Source organism: Nilaparvata lugens, chromosome 2 (genome assembly GCF_014356525.2).
Source record: "Nilaparvata lugens isolate BPH chromosome 2, ASM1435652v1, whole genome shotgun sequence".
In the NCBI taxonomy this organism is placed as follows: domain Eukaryota; kingdom Metazoa; phylum Arthropoda; class Insecta; order Hemiptera; family Delphacidae; genus Nilaparvata; species Nilaparvata lugens.
In genome coordinates this window covers 32,528,776-32,551,934 of record NC_052505.1, presented here as the reverse complement: position 1 = coordinate 32,551,934, position 23,159 = coordinate 32,528,776, and the positions used below count along the sequence as shown (strand labels likewise).

At 34.8% G+C, this 23,159-nt stretch overlaps 2 protein-coding genes across 6 annotated transcripts; one reads left to right on the top strand and one right to left on the bottom strand.

Annotated features, from left to right (window-relative positions):
• Positions 1-2,058: 2,058 nt before the first annotated feature.
• Positions 2,059-13,363, bottom strand: LOC111044140 (gastrula zinc finger protein XlCGF17.1-like). 4 transcript variants are annotated; one of them, XM_039421040.1, is made up of 6 exons: positions 12,008-12,072; positions 10,609-10,686; positions 10,112-10,213; positions 8,629-8,776; positions 4,193-4,504; positions 2,059-3,856 (listed from the first exon to the last, which is right to left on the bottom strand). In XM_039421040.1, the coding sequence occupies exons 1-6, from the start codon at positions 12,035-12,037 to the stop codon at positions 3,732-3,734; spliced, it is 795 nt and encodes a 264-aa protein (XP_039276974.1). In that variant the 5' UTR covers positions 12,038-12,072; the 3' UTR covers positions 2,059-3,731. The 4 variants fall into 4 exon arrangements, with proteins under 4 accessions (XP_039276974.1, XP_039276972.1, XP_039276971.1 ...); XM_039421038.1 differs by lacking the exon at positions 12,008-12,072 and adding an exon at positions 13,207-13,363 and having other exon boundaries at positions 2,059-4,504; XM_039421037.1 differs by having other exon boundaries at positions 2,059-4,504.
• Positions 13,364-14,785: 1,422 nt separating this feature from the next.
• On the top strand, positions 14,786-22,308 carry LOC111044142 (RNA-binding protein 8A). 2 transcript variants are annotated; one of them, XM_022329213.2, is made up of 5 exons: positions 14,786-15,156; positions 17,028-17,165; positions 18,018-18,154; positions 19,859-19,983; positions 22,069-22,308. In XM_022329213.2, the coding sequence occupies exons 1-5, from the start codon at positions 15,096-15,098 to the stop codon at positions 22,097-22,099; spliced, it is 492 nt and encodes a 163-aa protein (XP_022184905.1). In that variant the 5' UTR covers positions 14,786-15,095; the 3' UTR covers positions 22,100-22,308. The 2 variants fall into 2 exon arrangements, with proteins under 2 accessions (XP_022184905.1, XP_022184906.1); XM_022329214.2 differs by having other exon boundaries at positions 14,875-15,156; positions 17,031-17,165.
• The last annotated feature ends 851 nt before the right edge of the window (positions 22,309-23,159 follow it).

The following is a 23,159-nucleotide window of genomic DNA, read 5'->3' as shown; positions in this document are numbered from 1 at the left end:
TTTGATTGTTGAATACGCTCTATTCTTGTCTCATTGCACATTTTCGATCGATACTTAGTAAGGTGGGTACACTAATATTTATTTAAAATACAATATCTATATACTGTGTTGACATTTCTGAAAATATCTTTATATCATTATTTTTTGTTATCACAAATTAGTCTAGGCAATGAATGCTCAAAAAAGGGTATAGAGGGAAAACTTGGAAAGACAATTTTTGACCACCACACAGTTCTGTTTAGGGTAGTAAGGAGGTAAACATATCAAAAACCCCCACCCCTACCCCTTGTGATAAGGTGGAGGGGGTGGTTTCAAGGTACCATTTTTTGGTTTCTCGTATGCAACTCAAAAACTATGTATTCTAAGGACTTGACTGTCATATAACAAATTAAAGCTCACATAATTTCCTACAATATTCATTCTATAACTTTTTTTATATCTTTATTTTTCGAAATATCCGCTCTTGGAGGTGTGACATTTTTGAAAAGAATACGTTTGCCATAAATTTTTTTATATTTTTGCTCTTATAACTTTTTAAAAATCGATGGAAAAAATCCATGCTAATTATGAGCTTTTAGAACATTGAATTCTCTTCAATTTGATGCATAATTTCACACTTTTACGAATTTCTCTGCACCTTTTGCAGCAGCTTTAGTGTTGAGTATGATTATATGATGTATATGGGAATGATTTAAACAAAATTTTTGACTTTGCAGCTTTGTTGAGACTAGTTAAGAGGAGAACACATCAAAAGTCCCCATTCCTAACTCATGTGTCAAGGGGATGAGGGTGGTTTAAAAGTTGCATTTTTCAGCGTTCTGCTTCCACGCTCATATCTCGAGAACAATGCATTCAACCGACATAACTAAAAACTCAAAAATAAAGCTTGATAAATTGCCTACACTTTTTGTTCAGTGGAATTTTGTGATATTCCCAACAGTTCCCGAGATATCCTCTCTTGAAGTTGATGATAATACTAAAAGTTATTGAATGTCACAATTTAAGGCTCGATTTTTATTTATATAGATTATGGGTAACTGTAAATAAAACAGGTCAGTTGTTGAATAACTAAAATTTATTGCAAATGCTCTCTATAACAACATTAATAAACTTAATTCATATTCATTTAGAAATGAAACTAACTTTATCAATAATTACATTCGTAAGTATATATTGTTTATTCATTCTCAATTCACAGATTGCCGTAGTAGACCTCACGCATTTTTCTCATCCACAAGTATCTGATGTCACCTGTTCTAGTTTGTTGATTCAGTTGAATCATAATTTACTCTTAAAAACTGTTATTTGTTTTATCCAAGATCAAAAACTCACGTATGTTAATAAACTCAGTTCACCTTTGAATTTGTATCCCATATGATAATTTATCCAGTTCCGTGATAATCTTTCCATCTGATAAAAATATTTCTCAACTAATTTCAAATTAATTTGTTTCAATCAAGAATATTATAGTTTCTCCAGCATTATTTAGTTCATTTGATTATTCTTTATTTTATTTTCAATCACCTATTGAATTTGTTTTACAAATGTGGGAATATTGATACTGAAGGGCACGCATCATAAAAAATATTGAAACCCTACCTTTTAGAAATAGACACGGCCAGACATCTGTGTAATCATGCAATGAATAATCCACCTGTCAGCTGATTGATTATGCATAATTCTATAGTCTGATTAATCCTATCTTCAAAGTAGATGTTATATATACTGATATCAGAGTATGGAGGAATACTCCTAATCCATATACCATACTCCTACTCCTACCTTTCCATATTATCATTAAAATTCAAAATTTCTAAAACCTTGTGTATACATCGACGCACAGTTGAAAAAGGAATATTCCTGCCAAATCTCATCGAATTCTATCAACTCGTTTGGCCGTAGTCGCGTTACATACAGACAGACAAAAGAAAATCAGAGTTAAAACATAGACCTCACTAAGTTCGGTGAGTTATCTGCTTCCATATGATATAAGAAATACCCAGTCTGAATCCATTTGATGAAAAAGTTTAATACTGACTGGCTAGTGATGTCTTTTTTAATCCTGGTGTTTATTAAAGTTTTTGTAATATTTTGAATGTACCGAACATCAATGTCATGTATTTGTTTAATTACCCATGCCAATAAATTATTAATTAAAAAATGTTGTAGATTCACATAATTATATTAATACCTACACATTACCCAGTAAATCAAGACTAATTTCTTAAATTAAGAGAATTCATCTCTATAGCATGGAGCAGGGTTTCAGCAAGGACACTATCATACACAGAAATCTACTGGAAGTGAGAGCTCCACAAGTGTTTCTAGACCTCGGCAAGGATGGTGAAGCCAGGTTAAGGCTGACTATGACTATAATGAGGTTCATGTTATAATGGCAGTGGAGAAAGATAGTAGAATAGCGTTGCCAATTCTCTGCCTTGTCACTGTCTTCTATGGAGGATATCTGCTACTGATATATCTGATGTAATATTTACATGGAAATCTTGTTTAGAGTGATGAACTATATTTTATTCCTCATGAAAATATATTTGCCAAAGATTAAATACTAAATTTTCATAATTATTGAGATTGAATGTTTTGTTGAGTATAATTCTACATGGTTGGAAAAGGATCTGGAAATGTTGCAGAACTAGAAAAGGATAGAGCTTTCTGCTATGAAGTATGATAAACAAGGAAAGCAACACCAATGTTAATCAAATACTGCCATTATAACGTGGACCTCACCATAGGAGAGCTAATGAGGTAGAAGCAGAGGATCAAGCTGCATGACGTTGAGTTGATGGTGGGGAAAAATATCAACATGATACTATTTTATCAAATGACTTGATAATTTTATTGTGGATGATAACCATGTGAGCAGGTAATGCTTGTGAGTAGGTAATGGAAAGTACGAGGTTGATTTAAGGCTGGCCACCAACGGTGAGACATGCATGATACACATATTGTCATAGATTGTTGTGTCATCACAGCAAAAGGCTTCCAGCAAAATTTGTTGAGGTTAGGTTTTTGCATCTCCAAATTTATATTGCTTATTTTTTCTTTGCTGCACTATTTGAGTTTAAGTTTTCATTTATCTAAAAAAAAACCAGGTCAGGTGATCTTTGGTGACCGGTAGGGGTCACTTAGAGGACGAACCAAACACCACTTGATCTGGAGGCAGACCGGAGTCAGTGACAAAGGCTCGTCTGGAAGACACTAGGAGACCATTTCTGACAAGTTTTGACCTGTTCCCATGCACTACAACTACGGTGATGACTGCCACTACTCTCCCACCACTCCTAGCGACTCCCCTCCCTCCAGGTAGTGCCAAAACATGGCCTATCACCTCTCAGAAAGGAGAGAATTTCAGTGTTGTGAGATGACAACCGTGGTGTATGTGGAGGACACCCAACACCGCGAGGAGCCCAGCCGTCCCCAACCACCCGCCGGCACACACCACAGTGTGAGCAGCATCCCCCACTCCGCCCCTCCACAGACGCCAGTCCAGGGCAACCCTGGCAATTTAAATAGAGGAGTGGGGAGGTGTGAGCCGATACTTACTCGGAACCTCAAAAAATCTTATTTGAAGCCTTTAGCTGTGATGACACGACAATATGGACGACATTTGTGTGTACACACATGTTCAACACACTTGTCCTGTTATTAGTGACCACCTTACTAGGAAACACAGTAAAATGAATTTGAATGAGCACACGTAAAGTCACAAATTTTCAGCTGGTGGTTGTTTCTCCTTTATGATGTGTTCTTATATGTCTTTTCAAATTACTTGATCGAGCACATTTATAGTCACAATACTCGCAGCTGAAAGGTGTTTCTCCTGTATGTGTTCTGATATGTTCCTTCAAAGCACCAGATTGAGCACATTTATAGTCACAATACTCGCAGCTGAAAGGTGTTTCTCCAGTATGTGTTTTGATATGTTCCTTCAAAGTATCAGATCGAGCACATTTATAGTCACAATACTTGCAGCTGAAAGGTGTTTTTCCTGTATGTGTTCTGATATGTCTCTTCAAAGCACCAGATTGAGCACATTTATAGTCACAATACTTGCAGCTGAAAGGTGTTTCTCCTGTATGTGTTCTAATATGTTTTTTCAAATCACTTGATCGAGCACATTTATAGTCACAATACTCGCAGCTGAAAGGTGTTTCTCCTGTATGTGTTCTGATATGTATCTTCAAATTACTTGATCGAGTACATTTATAGTCACATAACTCACAACTGAAAGTCTTTTCCCCAGTGTGTTTCGTCATGTGTCTCTTCCAATGAGTGATCGATGGAGTTTTATAGCTGCAGTCAGCACAGTTGTAGAGCTTGATCTTTTTGCCAGCCACAGATGGCTCAGTGCACTCTTCCATGGGAGAGATTGAATGTGCATTCAGTCCACCCACTTCTGTTGCATTGGCAGTTTCAGATGTGCTGCAGTTTGAAGGCCACATCTCCGGTTCACTCTCCACTGAACATCCTTCTGCCTCTTGCTCAACTGCAAACACCAATAATGCAACTTGTAAATGATTGAAGCAGAATAAAGACAATAAAGTAATGATAGAATCTAGTGTAAAACACTCACACTATTTTCCTTGCCTCAGCTCCATTATAGCCTACCTTATTATTTACCAATTGATATAATAGTTTATACAAACCAAGAGATTTGCAGCCGATTGTAGAAATAGTATATTATACATAAAACAAATGATAGTGTTAAATATTGGGTTAGATTGTGAACAATCAGAGAGATAATTGACCGAGCGAAGTAAGGTCTAAGAGCTTGTTCACATGACAGCGATTTACGCTCGGTTGGCAAATTGCTTGATTTGCCAGCCTCGTACACATGACAGTGATTCATGAGCGGTTTACGCTCTGTTAAGACTGTGCAAAGGCTGAAATTAAACTTTCTACTGGTGATATTTTTCAAAATTTTTCGATTTGTATATCATCAAGCTATCAAAATGGAAAAGTTTTGTCAGAAAAACATTTTTTCCGATCATTACTTTTTGAGATATGAGTGCCTAAAGTTTAAATTTTTGGAACAGAACATTTCAAATATGGTAAGAGATAAATCCATGAGACTTGGAAGATAAATTCTTCATGGTATTGTTGATTGAATAAAACAAAATTTTTCTGAAAATATCAATTTTTGAATAAGCGATTCAATTTACTAAAAATGACCAAAACTAACTCATTAATACCTAAATAACCTAAAAGATTATGTTCAATTATGTTTTAATGGGGAAGATTGAGATCATACTTTTTTATACTTTTAAATGTCAATATGTTTATATTATTATTAATGTTTTGATTCTTGAATAATAAACACAAATAATAAATATAAGTATTTATAATATTAATTTTTATAATGGAATGTAAATTCAAATATGTTTTTAATTAATTAACAAAAATAACGAATTGCTCATTTTTAATTCAATGTCCCAACCTGGGCAAGGGATGTCCCATCGTGGGTCGATCTTAATCCCAGGTTGGAACACTCCCAAAAATTGTTTTTGCAATAAAAAAATCAATTGACAATCAATGCAGTTGCCATGAAAGTGTAAGCTAATACAATCAATATAAAATTTAAAAATGAAGAATTTTTTAAATATTATTTGTCCAAGTCATAGCTGTTTGAATTTTAGAGTCCCAACGTGGGCTAGTTTACCCTACTTAGAAATGTGATCAATGATCATGTGAAATATGATCATCTACAAACTAACTTACTAACTGAACTGGAAATTGTAATAGAATAAATTTTAATTGAACTGAAATTGTAATAGAATGTGCACTATGTGAACTGCTCTGCTCGAAACCGCTCGGTTGACTGCTCTAGTATATCGAACCGCCCGGCAACCGAGCGGTTGTAGTCTGAGAGTACAACCGCCGCGATTCGCCGGCGACTACTAAAACCGAGCGTTGCATGTGTACGGCACCACGTGTTTCCCTATACCTAGCAATCGCTCGGTTGGTCAACCGCTGTCATGTGAACAGGCTCTAAGATTCAAGTCGACGGTTTGGCATTTCTCTTAATGTTTGAATGTTTATATGTTGCGCATTTACGGCGAAACGCAGTAATAGATTTTCATTTAATTTGACAGGTATGTTCCATTCTTAATTGCGCGTCGACGTATATACAAGGTTTTTGGAATTTTTGCATTTCAAGGATAATATATGAAAGGAAAAAGGAGCCTCCTTCATACGCCAATATTAGAGTAAAAATCAGACTATAGATATTATTCATCATAAATCAGCTGACAAGTGATTACACAGATGTGTGGAGAAGCCAGCCTATTGCTGTTTTTCCATAAGATCTATAGTTTCAAACATGTACTTGTGGATGAGAATACTGCGTGAGGTCTACTGTTCACAGAACTACTAATATAAAAGGAAAAAGGAACCTCCTTCATACTCCAATATTAGAGTAAAAATCAGACCATAGAATTATTCATCATAAATCAGCTGTCTAGTGGACTATAATACTACCCGTACAAAAATATTGAAATTCTTGAAAATATATCTTTCCATCAACGTTAGTAGACAGTTGACTGACTAATAATACCTGTTCAAAAACATCGAACATCTTGAAAATGTATCTTTCCATCAACGTTGTAGACAGTTGCAGCCAGACCTGATAACAGCGCTCACACTCACATTCCGGGACGACACATCACGGCACGATAGGACAGAAAGCTCTATGTTTATTTAGGATTTTTTCTAGACATTTTAAATTTATAACTTATCTATTAATTTTTGAGAAAACATAACAACAGGTCAATGTAACTTACTGAGCGCGAGGTCTACTGTTCACAGAACTACTAGTAATAACAGATGAATTATGCCATGAGCTATTTTTTTTTTTGTGTAGTTGAGAAGTTGATATTGTGGTAATTATTCATATTGAATGAAAAAGACTAAGAAATTGTCAAAAAACCACTGATTTATTGATAATTAGAAAGACCGGTTTCGGTTATTACACCATTGTCAATCTCTGATAAACAATAAGTCTGATAAAACAATGAGTCAATCTCAGTCAACAATCTCTGATAAAAAAGTGAGATTATCAGAGATTGACAATGGTGTAATAACCGAAACCGGTCTTTCTAATTATCAATAAATCAGTGTTTTTTTGACAATTTCTTAGTCTTTTTCATTCAATATTTTTTTATTGATTACTGATCCATGATTGCTAATCCAGACCATGGTTTTCTCTCAATTGACATACATAGAGGTTGAATTGTCTGGAAATGATTGGTTATGTATATAGCTGCCTATCTTTTTTGTTTCAAAACATGAAAAAAACTATTAAATAAATAGGAAATTTCACCTGTGTTTTGACGCATACTGTAAGAAATGTGCATAAAAATTACAACTATAAACTGACATGAAATTGTGAGCTCTAGTTTGATGAATGGGGCATCCACTATTCATCGACTACTCAGAAGAGCAACATGGCTACAATTGGCAAACACAGCATATTATTGCATATCAGTTGTGCTGGAAATAGGATGATAATCTGTAGTGAACACAAGTAATCAAGTGAAGGGCAATTTATTGAAACAATAAGACGTTGATGTTGTCAATACCACTATGTATATAGTGGTATATACAGTAATATATCCTCACATACAATCAAATTATTGTAGGAATGTGTAGAAATGCATCTTATACCTATAACTGTTGCTATGGCAACCACATCTGACAGTCATTACCCCACATAATAAATTATTCCTTCATTTCCTTTTTTACTTTCCTTGCCCTTTTACCATAGGTAAGGAAAGTATTGCTTTCCAAAAAAAAATTAAGGTACCCCAATTTCTAAATTTCTTTTCGTTTCAAGGTCCCCCAAGTCCAAAAAAGTGTTTTTTGGGTCTGTATGTGTGTGTGTGTGTGTATGAGTGTATGTGCGTCTGTGTACACAATATCTCATCTCCCAATTAACGGAATGACATGAAATTCGGAGCTTAAGGTCCTTAAAATATAAGTATCCGACACAAACAATTTTGATTAAATGCAAATCAAGATGGCAGCTAAAATGGCGGAAATGTTGCGAAAAATAGAGGTTTTCGCGATTTTCTCGAAAACGGCTCCAACGATTTTGATCATATTTATACCTGAAATAGTCATTGATAATCTCTATCAACTACCACAAGTCCCATATCTGTACAAATCTCAGGAGCTCCGCCCCATCTAAGCAAAGTTTGATTTTAGGTTCCCAATTATCAGGCTTCAGATACAATTAAAACAAAAAATTTCAAGTGAAAAAAATTGAGCATGTAAATCTCTACAATTAATGTTCAGTAACATTTTTACCTGAATTTGAAAATAAGCTTGAAGTTCGAGAAAATGTGATTATTTAATTGCAAACTGTTGGCAACTGTTGATTCTATTGAATCATTCACTATGAGGAGATAGCAGACCTCTTGTGTCTCCAGCGTTATTGTCCTGTCACCAGCTGGCTCAGATATTTGAATAGTAGACTTGAGATGCGCGTGAACACTAGCGTCGGTTGATCAATTTTCATAACGGCAAGGAAAGTTGTGTGAGTGCGCCACAACAAGATTTTGTGTTATTATCATTGATGAATAAAAATGAATGAAATAATAACACAAATCTCACCATATTCTTCCTCTTTGATGAATATTAGATTATAGCCAGGGATTAGATAATGTTGTTGGCTGAAATCATCATCAGTTGGAGAGCATGCAGTGCTGCACTCTGGCGCTGGTTCTTGGCTGCTATCATTCTCCTGCTTAACTCTCGCCATCTGCAATATTGACATCACAAACAATGAGGAGACAATCGATTATTGTTACACTTCATGTAAAAGACACAAATATTGGTGAAGGAGCAGCAACTACTGAATTTGAATGCTGTCTTGAGTTTTGCTGCCAAAGAGCTATAACTGTACAGATATTCGTCTGCACCCTGCAGTACACCTGGACAGGCAAGAGATACTACTGTGCGCTGGGTGAGTGAGGGGTAGTTGAAGTTGAAATAGCAGCCATCAAGTTATGCTCTCTAGATCTAGATAAACTGATTGCTAGTTTGGTGGGTGTAAACAAAAAACAGACAAGAATGCTAGTCAAAATACTTACAACTTATTGTATAACAATAAAGTATGGACTTTCATCTGTATTCATACACTTGTAGGTTCAACTCACACTTACGCGACTCAGGTCGAGAAGAGACTCGTCTCTAGTCGAGAGCATGTGTTTCCAAATGGTGACACTCAGATCAGTTGATTCTAGTCTCCGCGATTTTCACCATTTGAAAACACATGCTCTCAACTAGAGTTGAGTCTCTTCTCGACCTGATTCGCGTAAGTGTGAGTTTCCCCCTGTGGGTTGGGGGAGCTTTGAGTCGGACATCGTACTCAAGAATGTGTTGAAAACCACATACACCCACAGTATCCCTGCTTGTCGTAGGAGGCGACCAAAAGGGACCCCAAGCCAACTCCAGAAGTTGCCTTGCCTTCAAACCCATGGGATCTGCCCCATCAGGGCAGTTTCGGAGGGGCAAAAAGAAAAACCCAAGTGACCAGAGATGGGTGAAACTCCAGGCACAAATGCGGGTCAAGAGGCTGAACTGAGGACTAATCAGTCTGAAGAGGCTGCCATGCAAATCACATTGGATTGCGACAAGCAACCAGGTGATGAATTGGATGTTAGTATAGGGAAAAACTCCAGGTTCTTGTAAAGGACACATATATTGGTTTGCCTAACTAACATACTACTTGGGAACACAATAAGCTTCGGTTGACGTGTGGGGTTCCATGAACCTTTGGATCCTTGAATCCGTCCCTTCAAAAACGATAAACAATAAGTGTGAGTTGAGCTTTAATGTTATAGACAACACTGCAATAGCCTATAGGCATTGATTGTGTTCCTTGAATTAGAGGAAAATAGAATTCTATCCTTCTATTCCAAACAAGCTGGTCTTCCAGTGGGACTCCCCACAATTCAAGCCTGCGCTAATAATAACAACAACCGAATCTGGAAGAAAAGTTTTCATTCAGCAATAATTTTCAATTATAATTTGATGAGAAAATCTCAAACTAAACTGTATCATTTATTTATTCTAGTCATGATAGAATACATGCCTGATTGGAAGTTGAACCATTGTGTGAGGATGACTCATCTTTGATGCTGCTAGTTGCTAATTCACATTCTCCAAATTCATCCTCCTGCTTCTCGATCTTGATCTGTGAACATAAGATACTCTTGTGTCACTTGAAAACTAGACGTATATCAAACTCAGCAAGTAATAGTGCTCACTATTGAAATATGGGTTGTAGTAGTTGTTTGTTTATTTCTGTTGTTAGAATAGCAATGAAAAGATTCAAGAATGTATCCTTTAAAAGATGGACCTTTTTCTATTGTTCCCATTGATGTCTTACTCTACAGTTTCATAAGATACATGAAAGGCGATAAAAAAAAAAACATAATTAGGCCTATAAAGAATATTGTGACTGAAATAATCTTTCAACTAATTTCATTATATACTATCAACAGTGAAAAGGTGGAGGCAAATTGGATTCAACTTCATCATATAGCTGTAGCCAGTAAATTTCAAGGTGGGTTGTTCAACAATACATGCCTGCTGAGTAGCTGTATCACTACGTGCAGCTCCAATCCAACTGTCATCAAAAGCACTTTCCTGTTTCTCAACTTTAACCTGCAACAAAGAGACAAAAAATCAACTTGAATCATTCACAGTAGAATCTTGTTGAAACACGTTTTCTGTTTCAAGGTTATCTATTTCAGATACCCTGGTAAAGTACTTTACTTGACAATCAATAATTTATCAATTAATCAGGTAACACTCTGACGATGAGAATTTTCAAAGCTTGAAATCCCCATAGATCGAATAATGGTGTTTTTAGCTGCTACATAACGGAGCTCTCAAGCGACAGACCCCCATTTTAAACATTGCACTGTAGATGAGTGGGAGTTGCTGGTCTCCTATCGGGCGCTTCCACAGGTAGCGGATCGGGGAATGCCCTCTAGATATAGGGGGTACAAAGGGAATCCAATACCCGGGGTGAACCAAAACCAGCAAACTGCTGCCTTGGAGATTAGATTAGATTTCTTTATTTATGTATGTTACAATATTTACTGGTTTGTACACTAATTTACATGAAATGACGGTAATGCTAATAATTCAACGAATTATACAAACTATGGAGCTGAGAAAGATGGCCGCGTCTGAACAGCAGCATACTTCTTGTGGTGTGTGCAAAAGTTTCGTAAAAGATGATGATAACGCGATTTTGTGTGATGGAATGTGTAATCACTGGTTTCATATAGGATGTGTGAATTTACCCATTACTTTTTATAGTAAAATAGAAGAACTTCATGACGGATTTGTTTGGTACTGTGTTGGTTGCAAGGTTAAGGTTGCTTCCATGCTGAAAAAACATGCAAACGAGAAAAATGTAGTGAATAGTATTAAAGTAAGTTAAATAATAGTATTGAAAATGTAAATCTCAGCTTAATTCTTGACGAGCTCGAACAATTGAGTATAAACTATGTAGCTTTAAATAGTAGGCTAGAATCTGTTGAAAAGAAGAGTGATTTGTGTCAGCATGTAGATTTTACCTGTAGCGACAAAGTTCACGTAAGTGCTGATAATTCGGTAAGTGAAAACAATATTTTACTAAACATGCGTGATTCACCTCAGGATAAAAGGCCAGACAAACAAGTTAAACTGTACAGCAGTGCAGTAAAAACTGTAAATTCTAATAAATCAGTGAAAGAACCAACAATTATTGAAAATAAAAAATCCAGATCAATAAGTACTGCAAATCAAAAAGTGAATAGGACTAAGACTAGATCAACTGATTAATCAAGTACTACCAAATCTAAATTTATTACAGGTAGCTCTAAGGCAGTGCATAACTTAACCACAGTAGGCAGAAAAGATTTTCTGTTTGTCTCTCGGTTTGGACCAAATACTAAAGACTCTGATGTTAAGGAATTTATGAATGAAAAAATACCAGCAGATTATGTCGTTGAAAGGTTGTCATCTAAATTCCCAGATGAGTACTCATCATTTAAAATAATGCATACAGGCAAGGCCATCTTGAAAAAGTTTAAATATTACTATTCTTAAATGTTTTTTATATGTTTGACTAAGTTTATAAACGTAAATAAGTGTTTATTAGGGAAATAGTTTTATGTCAACTCTACGACAAGGACCAAGTCAGGTCCACTTTCTGACATAGTCAATCCAGTTATCTGGTCATGATTAAGGAGAGAAGTATGAAGTATGAAGATAATTGAAATTGATCAAAGATAATTAAGATTGAATGCAATTAGAATAACCATAATATAAAATTGTAATGCAACTTCAAAAATCGGCGGTGTTTCAACAAATAATTGTCGAATCTTTAAGAAGGATATGGAATAATATCCTTCCCATCAACACACAATCGGGTGGTCAGTGTACACAACACAGACGGAGATCAGTGGATATTCAAAGGCTAAGGAAAGAAAACTGACCTCTGCCTTGTAGTTTGGTATTGGCTTACCAAAGGCTAGGGAGGGACTAGCCTTTTCTACTCCATTTAATTATAATTAGCTTTAAATTTGGAGGCCATTAATGTCTTTGTGTGTAGCGTGCTTATATGGAGACAACAGTAGGTTTCCCACTAGCTCAATTTGCTGTTGCAGGAACACAGAATTGGAGATGCCATTTATGCATTCAAGTATCGGACAATCTTACATTCCTACACATCTAGTGGCAGCAACTATTGCTCCTGTGTGCAGACTCTTACTAGATTTTGTTTCTCATCTGCCCGCTTGGTCATGCATAAGCATGATCAATCTTTTACTAGCACATAGATGCATTCAATGTGATCACACCCTTAAATAGACAGGATGACAATAAGAATATGAATTCTGATGAAAAACCTTATACCGGATAAATCATATATGGAATAAGAAACAATAAATTATATGAATTGATAAGTGTTAAGCGATGCTGATTTTTAAGGTTATGTTGAGGAATCTTTTACTGGCACATAAAATAATGCATTTAATGTGATCACACCCTTATATAGACAAGATAACAATATGAATTCTGATAAAAACGTTACTTCTAAATAATTATATGGAATAAAAAACAATAAATTGTATAAATTTGATATACTGTTTTTTAAGGTTATGTTGTAGAAAATCCATTTCAAAAACTCACCTCTTTATCCATTTTTCTAAAAATAGGACAAAATACTATACCATAAAGGAACAATAAAATTTAAATATTCGTTTTCTAAGTTTGATTTATTGGAATGATTCAACCATTGATATATATATTCTCTATATCAATGGATTCAACATATATTTACAGTTTCCCTTTATTTTTTGAAAAATCAAATAGACCATTGACTACCAGCTTGACCAACCCAACGACTTAGCTATTTGCATATACTTTTCAGGTTATGAAAATGAATTATCCGATTTTGATTTTATTTCTCCTGATAAGATCTATTTAATAATATTTTCATAATATTTAAAGTTGTAATGTCTAACTTTTACGTATTTTTATCGCAGCTACAAATATCCTACCTGATATCGAGTAAATGCAACGATGCTCTCGTTCATACTAAAACTAATAACAATAAAACAATGATTTACTCACTTAAATACATGAAATTAACTCTTTTTTCGTTATGAATTTCATGAATTAACACTAGACCTGGTGTCAAATACCTTAGTTATTTAGAAGGCTTCCAACCATGACATGCACTGCACACACTAACCGCCAATTATAAACTTTACTTCGAAACTTCCAATAAGATTGTTTCAGTATTTCACATTAAAAATGTACTACCGTATATATTTCACATGCAAATAATGCTTGAGTTTTGATTGTTGAATACGCTCTATTCTTGTCTCTTTGCACATTTTCGATCGATACTTAGTAAGGTGGGTACATTAATATTTATTTAAAATACAATATCTATACTGTGTTGACATTTCTGAAAATATCTTTATAAACAACAAAATGTAGAACAATGATTCAATCTTTTTAATTTTTATAATGGTTAACGTTCTTGACGATATAGTCATCAGAATCATGTTTCTATCTACAAAATATCAGCATAATATTAAAAATCCTACCTGAAGTGAATTAAACTAACATAACATGGATTTGGTGTTATGGTATTCAGTAATTCAGTATATTCAGTCCATGACCGGCAGTCGCCAGACAGACTTCGTCAAAATATAAAACAATCAAAACACAAATAACGAGAGATGGCCGCAGATAGGTTGTTTCTTGTGGCTCTGTAGATGGACTGCTATAGTAACTCATTAAACAATCTCAAACTGGTCTTCAAGTCCACTGGTCTCATCATCTCTCAATGAGTAGAGAGGGTAGTTAATAAGTTTTTCTCGAACCAGCCGACAAAACTTCCCATACTCCAGCTCACGAACACAAATTGGCAGTCTGTTAAAAATTTTTAGCATCCGTAAGGGGTAGCATTCGTGTGCTTTCGATAGTCTGGAGTAGGTCAGGTCAATGTTGCCCCGTCTCCTGGTATTGTGGTGGTACAGCTGGCCCCTCTCCTGGTAGGCATGAACCTCACTCCTTAGGAGCCGTAGGGAGCTATACATGTACTGACTGTACACTGTCAGTATTTTCAGGCGTTTGAAGATTGGCCGGCAGTGCTCCAGGTAATGCGATGACGTGATGACACGAAGAACTTTCTTCTGTAGAAGGAGAATCCTTTTTGTTGTTATTCAATGCATTGTTGTTAGCTTAGTTGTGACGTCAAGATGGGTGGATTTGGCAGTAGATGTTGTCTTCAGAGGATAGACTTCCCAACGTGTCTATTCTATAACTGGTCTAAGGTGCCATCTGTGCTTGTGTTTGTGCTTTTGGTGCTCAAAATCAAACCAGATACCGAGACCACCGAGACCGAAGCCGCCGAATCTGCAAGAGCAAGACCAATCGAATCTTTAGTGTGTTGTTTAGGCTATTTCTATTTATAATTAATATCAATATTAATAGGGATTAAGTTTGTTAATTTGTTATTTTGTGAAAAAGAATAACTTACAGCAATAGAAATCTAAAAGAGTAAAATGGCTGATGTTCTTGAACTCGACAATGCCGAAGAATTTGAAGCTGATGATGATGGTGATCGTATGTATTATTTTTATTTGTATCAGCTCAATTATTAAAACTTATTGATTTACTGTTTTATAAAAATAGGTTTGGCGCCAAACACCAAATAATAATATTGTATAGAATACCTAGTAGCTACCAATGTGTCTTGATTTTAGTTATTTACCTACTAGCCTATTTATCGTTAATATAGCCTATCAATTTAGAAAATATTATTCTAGTTTTTTAATAATATTCATATTTTTAGATTTTATAAATATTTTTTTCTCAAGTGTGTTATTTTGATGAACTTATGAGCATGTTTGATAAGGCTTGATGGTAACCTAACCTCACATTTCTTTGTTGCTTGTAAGGTTTTACAATAAAATACGTTTAATACATAAAAATGGTTAATACGTAAAAATAAATTTTATATTATAGCAGTTTTTAGAATATTAAGCTAGTATTGTATGTAATTGTCGAAAAGCAATTATAGGCTAGGCGGCTAATTCACTAACCAGTAGACACCAGCGTGGTCGCTTAAATCTGGCAGCCGGCGCAAGAATTTTTCGATTAAGTCGGCGAGTGTCAACCATAGTGCTATAAGCTTAATAAGAACTAATTTAATGTCCTCCAACATGCTAAAACACTTGGCGACCTACTGCTTGTTGAGCCTGGGCGGGCATTTCAGTGTATGGACGCGGAATCCAGCATTGTAACCAATATTATAATACATACGTATGTACTGAAATCAAGATTAGTTAGCTATAGAAACCTATGAGTTGGTTGATCTCGAAGGATTGTTAAAATCTTTATTTCTGTAATAACTGTACTATTTTCAATAATTCTTAATGGTTCTAATCGTTCTAAACTAGTAGAATCTTGTGTAATAAATTTGTAAGAAATAAATGAATAAAAGATGAGGTGTACTTGGCGATTAATAAGTATTACTATTTTATGGAATATTTATAGGATTTTCTAGAATGAAAAATTCTTGTATTTGTATAAAATTTGTTGAGACTTGACCCTCTATCCAAAGAAATGACAGTGTTGCCAAAATGTGTAAAAGTGCAACTTCCTTAAATTTATAATTCAACCATGTAGAATATCATTCCCGATATCCAGTAGGTAGTGCTAAAAAGTTTTAGTGATGATGGATTAAAAGGTAATTTGATTTTTTAAATTAAATTGAAAACATTGCGGGAATTGGTTATTTTTTAATATAAGCTTTCTCAGAATTATCGGATGACGTAATAAGTAAGAATTTTTTTCTCAAAATTACGGGAAAAAACGTCTCCTTTCTACTGGCCAGATTATTTTCATTTGAAATTTAACTTATTTATTTCTTAAATTAATGACTATGTTCGTCAATGTTGAAACATTTTGAGCAGAAAAAAATAATTTTTTGAAGTAAACTACTAGAAACTGTTTTGTTTCAAAAGATAAGTATGTGGTGAAAGCGAAAAAGTTGCTCAGAAATAATTGGAATCATTCTTCTAATTGTTGAAAGTAACAGTAATAATGATAGTTGAAAGTATTTTGGATGGGCACGTTAAACGGTCTGTTTCGGCTGCTTAAAAAGCAGGCGCTAGGTCATGTCAGAGGCCCTAAAAAATGTCAGTTGCGTCCTGAATACTCTGACACCAGACCTGAGCCTGCCAGGTTACTCGATATTATTTATTATTTTTTTAAAAGTAATCGGAAGAACGTGTTTTGCTCTCTAATGAATTGGAGTTAGGAGATCTATCAGAGCGGTTGCATGGTATGTATTGTGTACTAAATTGTATGCTAAAGACTGGAAATTTACAAAATCTTAAATAACATACTTGAATTAATCAGAGTTTTATAATTTCGAAGCCAAAACAACAAGTTATTGTTCTAAATTCTATAAAAATGTAACTCTATTTCAGAAGGGATTGCTCGATTGAAGGAGAAGGCGAAAAAAAGGAAAGGTAGAGGATTTGGTGGAGAAAAAACAGCGAGAGAGGAAATTAGGAATTATGACTCTATGGACATTGATGACAATGAGGAACCAGGACCTCAAAGATGTAAGATTTTACAGGTTTTTCATTTATAGTGAGTTTCACGTTATAAAGTTACCTTATTAACATTGGTTTATGTCCTTCCTTTTCTATCATGCATCCTTGTCTGTCATTATACAAAAGCGACTGCTCTTTCTTTATAGAACTCTAGATGGAGATTAAATAATTGAAATATTTTAGTTTTGTCAGCATTGAAAAAGGTTAAAACCAGTCACACACTATGTGAATTGAATAACTTATCTTACCGTATGATTGAAATAAATCGTTCGATTGTCAATAACAGTCACATACCGGTATCTGGTTAATTGTGATTATTTATTCATTGACCATATTTAAAAACACTGACCAGGAGAGAGAAACTAAGGGTACTGCTTGTACTATTTCTCTCCCAAATTTAGATAACATTCAAATGTAATTTATTTGCAACAAAAAACATTGAAAAAGTAACATAATACAGTGATTTATTATTATTTATCACAGTTTTGGGCTGTTCCTGGTGGTCCTTCCCCAAACATTTTAATGAATTGTATTTTGTGTATCAATAATACAACAAATACAATTTGGCTGATACTCAGTTATGATATTTATTTTACAATTCCGCAATATTTTTATTCAATCAAACGATCTATACATGAAAAATGGTTGGTCTTTCTGAGAAGCTAAATAATAAATAATTGCAGTATTTGTTTGATTAAAAAGTTAGGAATGCTTTTCACTGTTATGGATGATTAAATCTCTTACAAGAATAGATCACTTGATAATACGTAAGCACACATTATGACATTTGCTTCAACTTTGAACAAACTTTTAACGTTTTCTTTGAAACTACGTAAAACACATTTGACATTCTGTTGACAGCTGTTGAAGGATGGATCCTATTCGTGACATCAGTTCACGAAGAAGCGCAAGAAGATGATATTCATGAGAAATTCGCTGAGTTTGGGGAAATTAAGAACATTCATCTTAATCTTGATCGGCGGACGGGATTCTTGAAGGTCAGATGAATGCATTAATAATAATAATAATAATAATATGTTTTAGATAGAGGAAGGTGGAGAGGCATTTTTCATACCCAGACCCGGCACTAGCTAGAACGGGATACTTATTAACTCGAGAGTTTTTACAAACTTAGTTCCGTCATAATTTTGAAAGTCAATACAATATTTTATACAATACCCATAAGTAACAACTTATTCTCTGAGTAAACTGAAAGTCCATTCAATACAAATCTCATCACAACAATGCATAAAAAAGTATTTCAATTGTCCGTTTATTGTTGAATCAGTCCAGAGCTTAATAATTTTCTATAATTATCACATAAAAAAACAAAACAAACATTATTCAAGATTATTATTAAACTTTATTCGAGAAAACTTTTAGTTTTAGTTGAATAATGCAATATATACATTCCGCTAACCTCCATTTCTAATATTATTTTGGAGTGGTTTAGCCGTCGGGGATTGATTGCTAATTCCACTTTTCTTTAGTAGACTACAATACAGCTAAAATGCATTCATCAATTTCATGCTTGTGGCGAGTGGAGCTACCACGAGTTTTGGGTAGATTAATGAGTGAATTTAAAAGTAATTCTTTATTCTTTTATACAATGAAGCACAGATCGGGAGAGAAAAACTAAGAATACCTTGTACTATAATAGTACATTATACATATACAAATTTAGGTAACATTGAAAGTCCAAAATGAGGTTATGTCTTCTAGATTTCCACAAAATTTTCAGTTCAAAAATATTTATACAAACAATTCTTTCAAATTTAGATTTTCCAAATACCAAAATAATAATAATAATTTATAACACTAATTTATTTTTAGAATAGAGAATATTTACTTATTAGTGACATTTTTAAACACTACTTTTTTCAATTCTACTTTCATGTAGTGTATATTTTACAATGCCTTCCCTGAAAATTACTCCTCTAATGTTGAACAAGTCCGTGTTTAGAGGAGTCAATACAACAACAATAGTTCTCGTGAAATTAATCACGGTTGAAATTTAACCAGCTTTTGTGCAACCGAGCCTAATAGTTACAATACAAGAAAAGACGAATTGTTTTTCTACAACTGTAGTTTTCAAACGTAGGCACATAATTATATTATAATAAGCTCTTACTAACACATACAACAATTATTCTTCGTGGGATTTGAATTAAAACTTCAGCTAACTTGCATTTTCCTGCAATCATTAGCTGTTCTTTATTACTCTATGAGAGAGAATAATAATTCGAGTCTGATTTTTTAAATTGAAAAATTTTTACTTTCATTAAATGAAAGTCAGTATACGTTTCAGTAAAAAATATGCTTTTCTAGGTTGGTTGCAATTTGTAATATTCACCGTACTCTTTTCTGATGATCATATTTAATGTGTCTCTGTAATAGTACTAGTTGTCCTAAGACCAGTATTACATTAGGCCACCAGGCTGTGTCGTCAGCCTAGTTTATGCTGGGTCGTCAGCCTGGTGGCCTAATTTAAAGCAAGCTGGGACACTAGGATTAGTGACCGGGCTTATGACCCGAGTGAGACACCATACGGCTGCCAAAATCTGGACAGGCAAAAAAAAAGCAAATGCCCGGTGACTCACTCGGACACTTGGTGTCCCTCTGATGACTAAGCCTTGTGCCTAATGGTGAGGATTTTTGTAGACTCGAATTTTTATTTAGATTGAATTCGTGTTTTGTTGTAGGGCTATGCGCTTGTTGAATACGATTCCTACAAAGAAGCTCTTGCTGCAAAAGAAGCACTAAACAATACAGACATCCTTGGACAGCAGATAGGAGTTGATTGGTGCTTCGTCAAGGGACCTAAAAAGTAAGTCAAATAATATTGAGCTACAGTGTTAATGCTCTACATATTTTAGCTGTCTTCTTGTTACATAATTCATATTTCTTATATTGACCTTACTTTACCACAAAATACCATAATGAAGTGTAAGGTTTTCTGGCTAAGTATTTCTAAGTAGTAAATTCCTGTTGTTCTACTTATGATAATTTTGATTGATGTCTGCCTGCCTTCTTGGCGGATAGCCAATATTGAATTGAAGTTAGTGTTCATAGCACTGAGCACCTAGTGCTACAGTAATACGAGGGTGAATCAAATGAAAACCTTAAAAGTGCTGTAAAGTTCCGAGAAGTTGTAGAATTGATCCGGTAGTTGGCAGGGATGTTCGTTGAAGCTTACACAATGATTACCAGGTGCATCAGTGACCTTGCTACACGCATCTAGCGGTGACTTCAGTTACAATATGGCCGCCCCATTATCAATATGCACCGCGTTAGAATAGCTATCAGTCATTCGTTTCTTGAGCAGTGAAGGAGTCAAACCAATGGAAATTCTTTGCAGGATGACAGTACAGTATGATGATTCATGTTTGTCTAGAAACAAACATTACTATCAACCAGAAACAAAAAGAGCAAGTAAGAATGGCACCATAGCTCATCACCAAAACAAAATTCCGAACTCAGCGATCAGCAGGAAAACTCTTGCTGGCTCTCTTCTACGTTGTGATCGAAGTAATTTTGGAGCATTACATTGACAGGGAATGACAGTAAATAGTACTTCTCATTCAAATCTCTTGAAAAATCAACTTTGACCAGAAATCAGGAGTAAACGGTGAGGACTTCTCAGGGCTTCAGGTGTGTTGTTACAACATGACAAAGCCCGACCATATACGACCTGTCTCTCAGTTCAAACTATCAAGGATATTAAATTTGAATGCCTCATTCACCCATCTTATTCTCCAGACCTCGCCCCTAGTAACTTACATTTGTTTGGAAAGCTTAAAGACGCAATGGGAGGCAAGCATTTCCAAAGTGATGGAGAAGTGAAAACCGCGGTGCACAAGTGGCTACAAGCACAACCAAAAGAATTGTTTGAACGTGGTATTCATGTGCTTCCAAACAGGTGGAACACTTGCATAACACGTCAAAGAGACTATGTCGAAAAATGATAAGTGTAGGTTTCACATAGTTGTCAAAATAAATCATTTATAACACTCTTAAGGTTTTCATTTATTGACCCTCGTATCCAGTAAAGCTGGTTTTTCACATATCAGTATCAGTGAATGTGTCTGCTGAAGTGAAGATATTAGTCGTATGGTTTATAAAATAGATTGGGACTATTGCCACTCAGCCCTGCAGCCGAGCAACTATCAACAAATCCTATCAGAACTCAGACGAATAGTGTTTTAACTGTACCGGACATGTATATTGATATATTTATATGGGAATCCAGCTTAAATATGAGAACTAGTCCATAACATACCAGTTTAAACCCATAGATCCAAGCGCCACTTACATTGATCAAGATCTCTTTATCTAATACAATATTCAGCAATTAAAATCAAGCAGTGAGGCGCGAGGCAGCAGCGTTATTCAATTTCACTTATTTTTCATATTTTATCAATTTTACATTTCACTCAGCATTTACATTTTTAATCAATTAAAGTTTTTTTCAAAAGTAAAACTGCTCATAAAAATGTAAATTCGTATGGCTTTTGTTGGTGGGGAGTCCCTTGCGGGAAGGTCCCACCGCTGAACATATAATTTAAACCGTCAATGGGCCTTGTCATACTTCAGCCGGGACTGACTGTTTAACGGGACAGATAACACGGGAGTGATCTGGTTAAAAAACTTTTGGTAATGAGAGGGTTTGAACCCGGGATCTCAATGCTGCTACGCAAGCACTCTATCCACTAGACCACGGATTAAAAAGGGCTCATAACGGGCCACTGTGTTGCTTTTGGTTTCCACAAACCGCATGTAAACTGACTCAATATTAGGCCTATGGCTTCCAAGTCTCAATGGCTCTCATTAGTTCAGTTGAAGTGTTTCAATATGATATTAAGATTCTTATGTTCTTCTTTGTTCGAAACTGATTCTTAACTTTTTTTTCCAGGACACGAAAAAGTAGAAGGAGGAGGATGTAAATAATTTAAGAATTAATTAACGTCATTTTATTTCGTGAATTGGAGTAGCAGTTCCACCTCCAAAGTGAATAATGGATTAATTTTTTGCATTGAGTGACTGAACAGTAAAAGAGTTTTCTGATGAATGTTCGTTGAAATTGTTGCGTTTTGATGAATAATCAAAACCAAAGAATGTAAGTTTCATATAAATACAGTTTTTTTCAATAATACTGACTACTACAATAATTATTTCGATAATACTCATTAATATTTCAATCTCTCGATGAATAAATTTATAAAATCTTACTCGTGTTTACATTGATGCTATTAAGATGAATGAAATAGAAATAAATCATTCATTGCCTCCTTCGATCATATACACGCTTAGGTACTTGAATACGGCATGCGAGCAGATCATTGAAACAAACATGAATACAGCTGAGTAATGTCATAGAGAAAAGAAAACATAAGAAGCTATCCCATGGTATAGGGCGTTTATGTTCCAAATTTCACTGTTAACGCAAGCTGTGTAATGCTGATGGTCTCTCATACTGTGTCATTTTTACACTCACCCGGCCAAAACAGTAATAATTGACAGTAATCGGTTTCAGTAAAGAAAAATCGGCATGAAATTTCGAACATAAACGACCTATACTGTGAGATATATTTTTTTGCCATCTTTTCTCTACGGTAATGCTTGATTATTTTCCTAATTGACATCACACGGCTATTATGATGTTTATTTCAGGCTTCAGTATACAGAGATCTGGTGAAGCTATATCTAATTATATAATGGTTAAAGAACACATCACTATTTTGTGCATTGTGAGTAATATTGTGAGATTTAGTAAATTCTGCTTGACTGTGCTCTTTCATGTTTGAGCACGACCTTAGCACGACTAGTCAGGGGAAGCAGGTAAAGCTCTGCTTCACCAAAATTTTAAATTGAATAAATTTTTATATAAAAAATTGAAAAACCCCTTACTGTGAAGCTATCAGTCCCACAACATCTCACATTTTCTTGAATGCAGGAATAAAAGCGTTGCGATAGGAATTGTGTACTCATAATAGCAACTTAAAA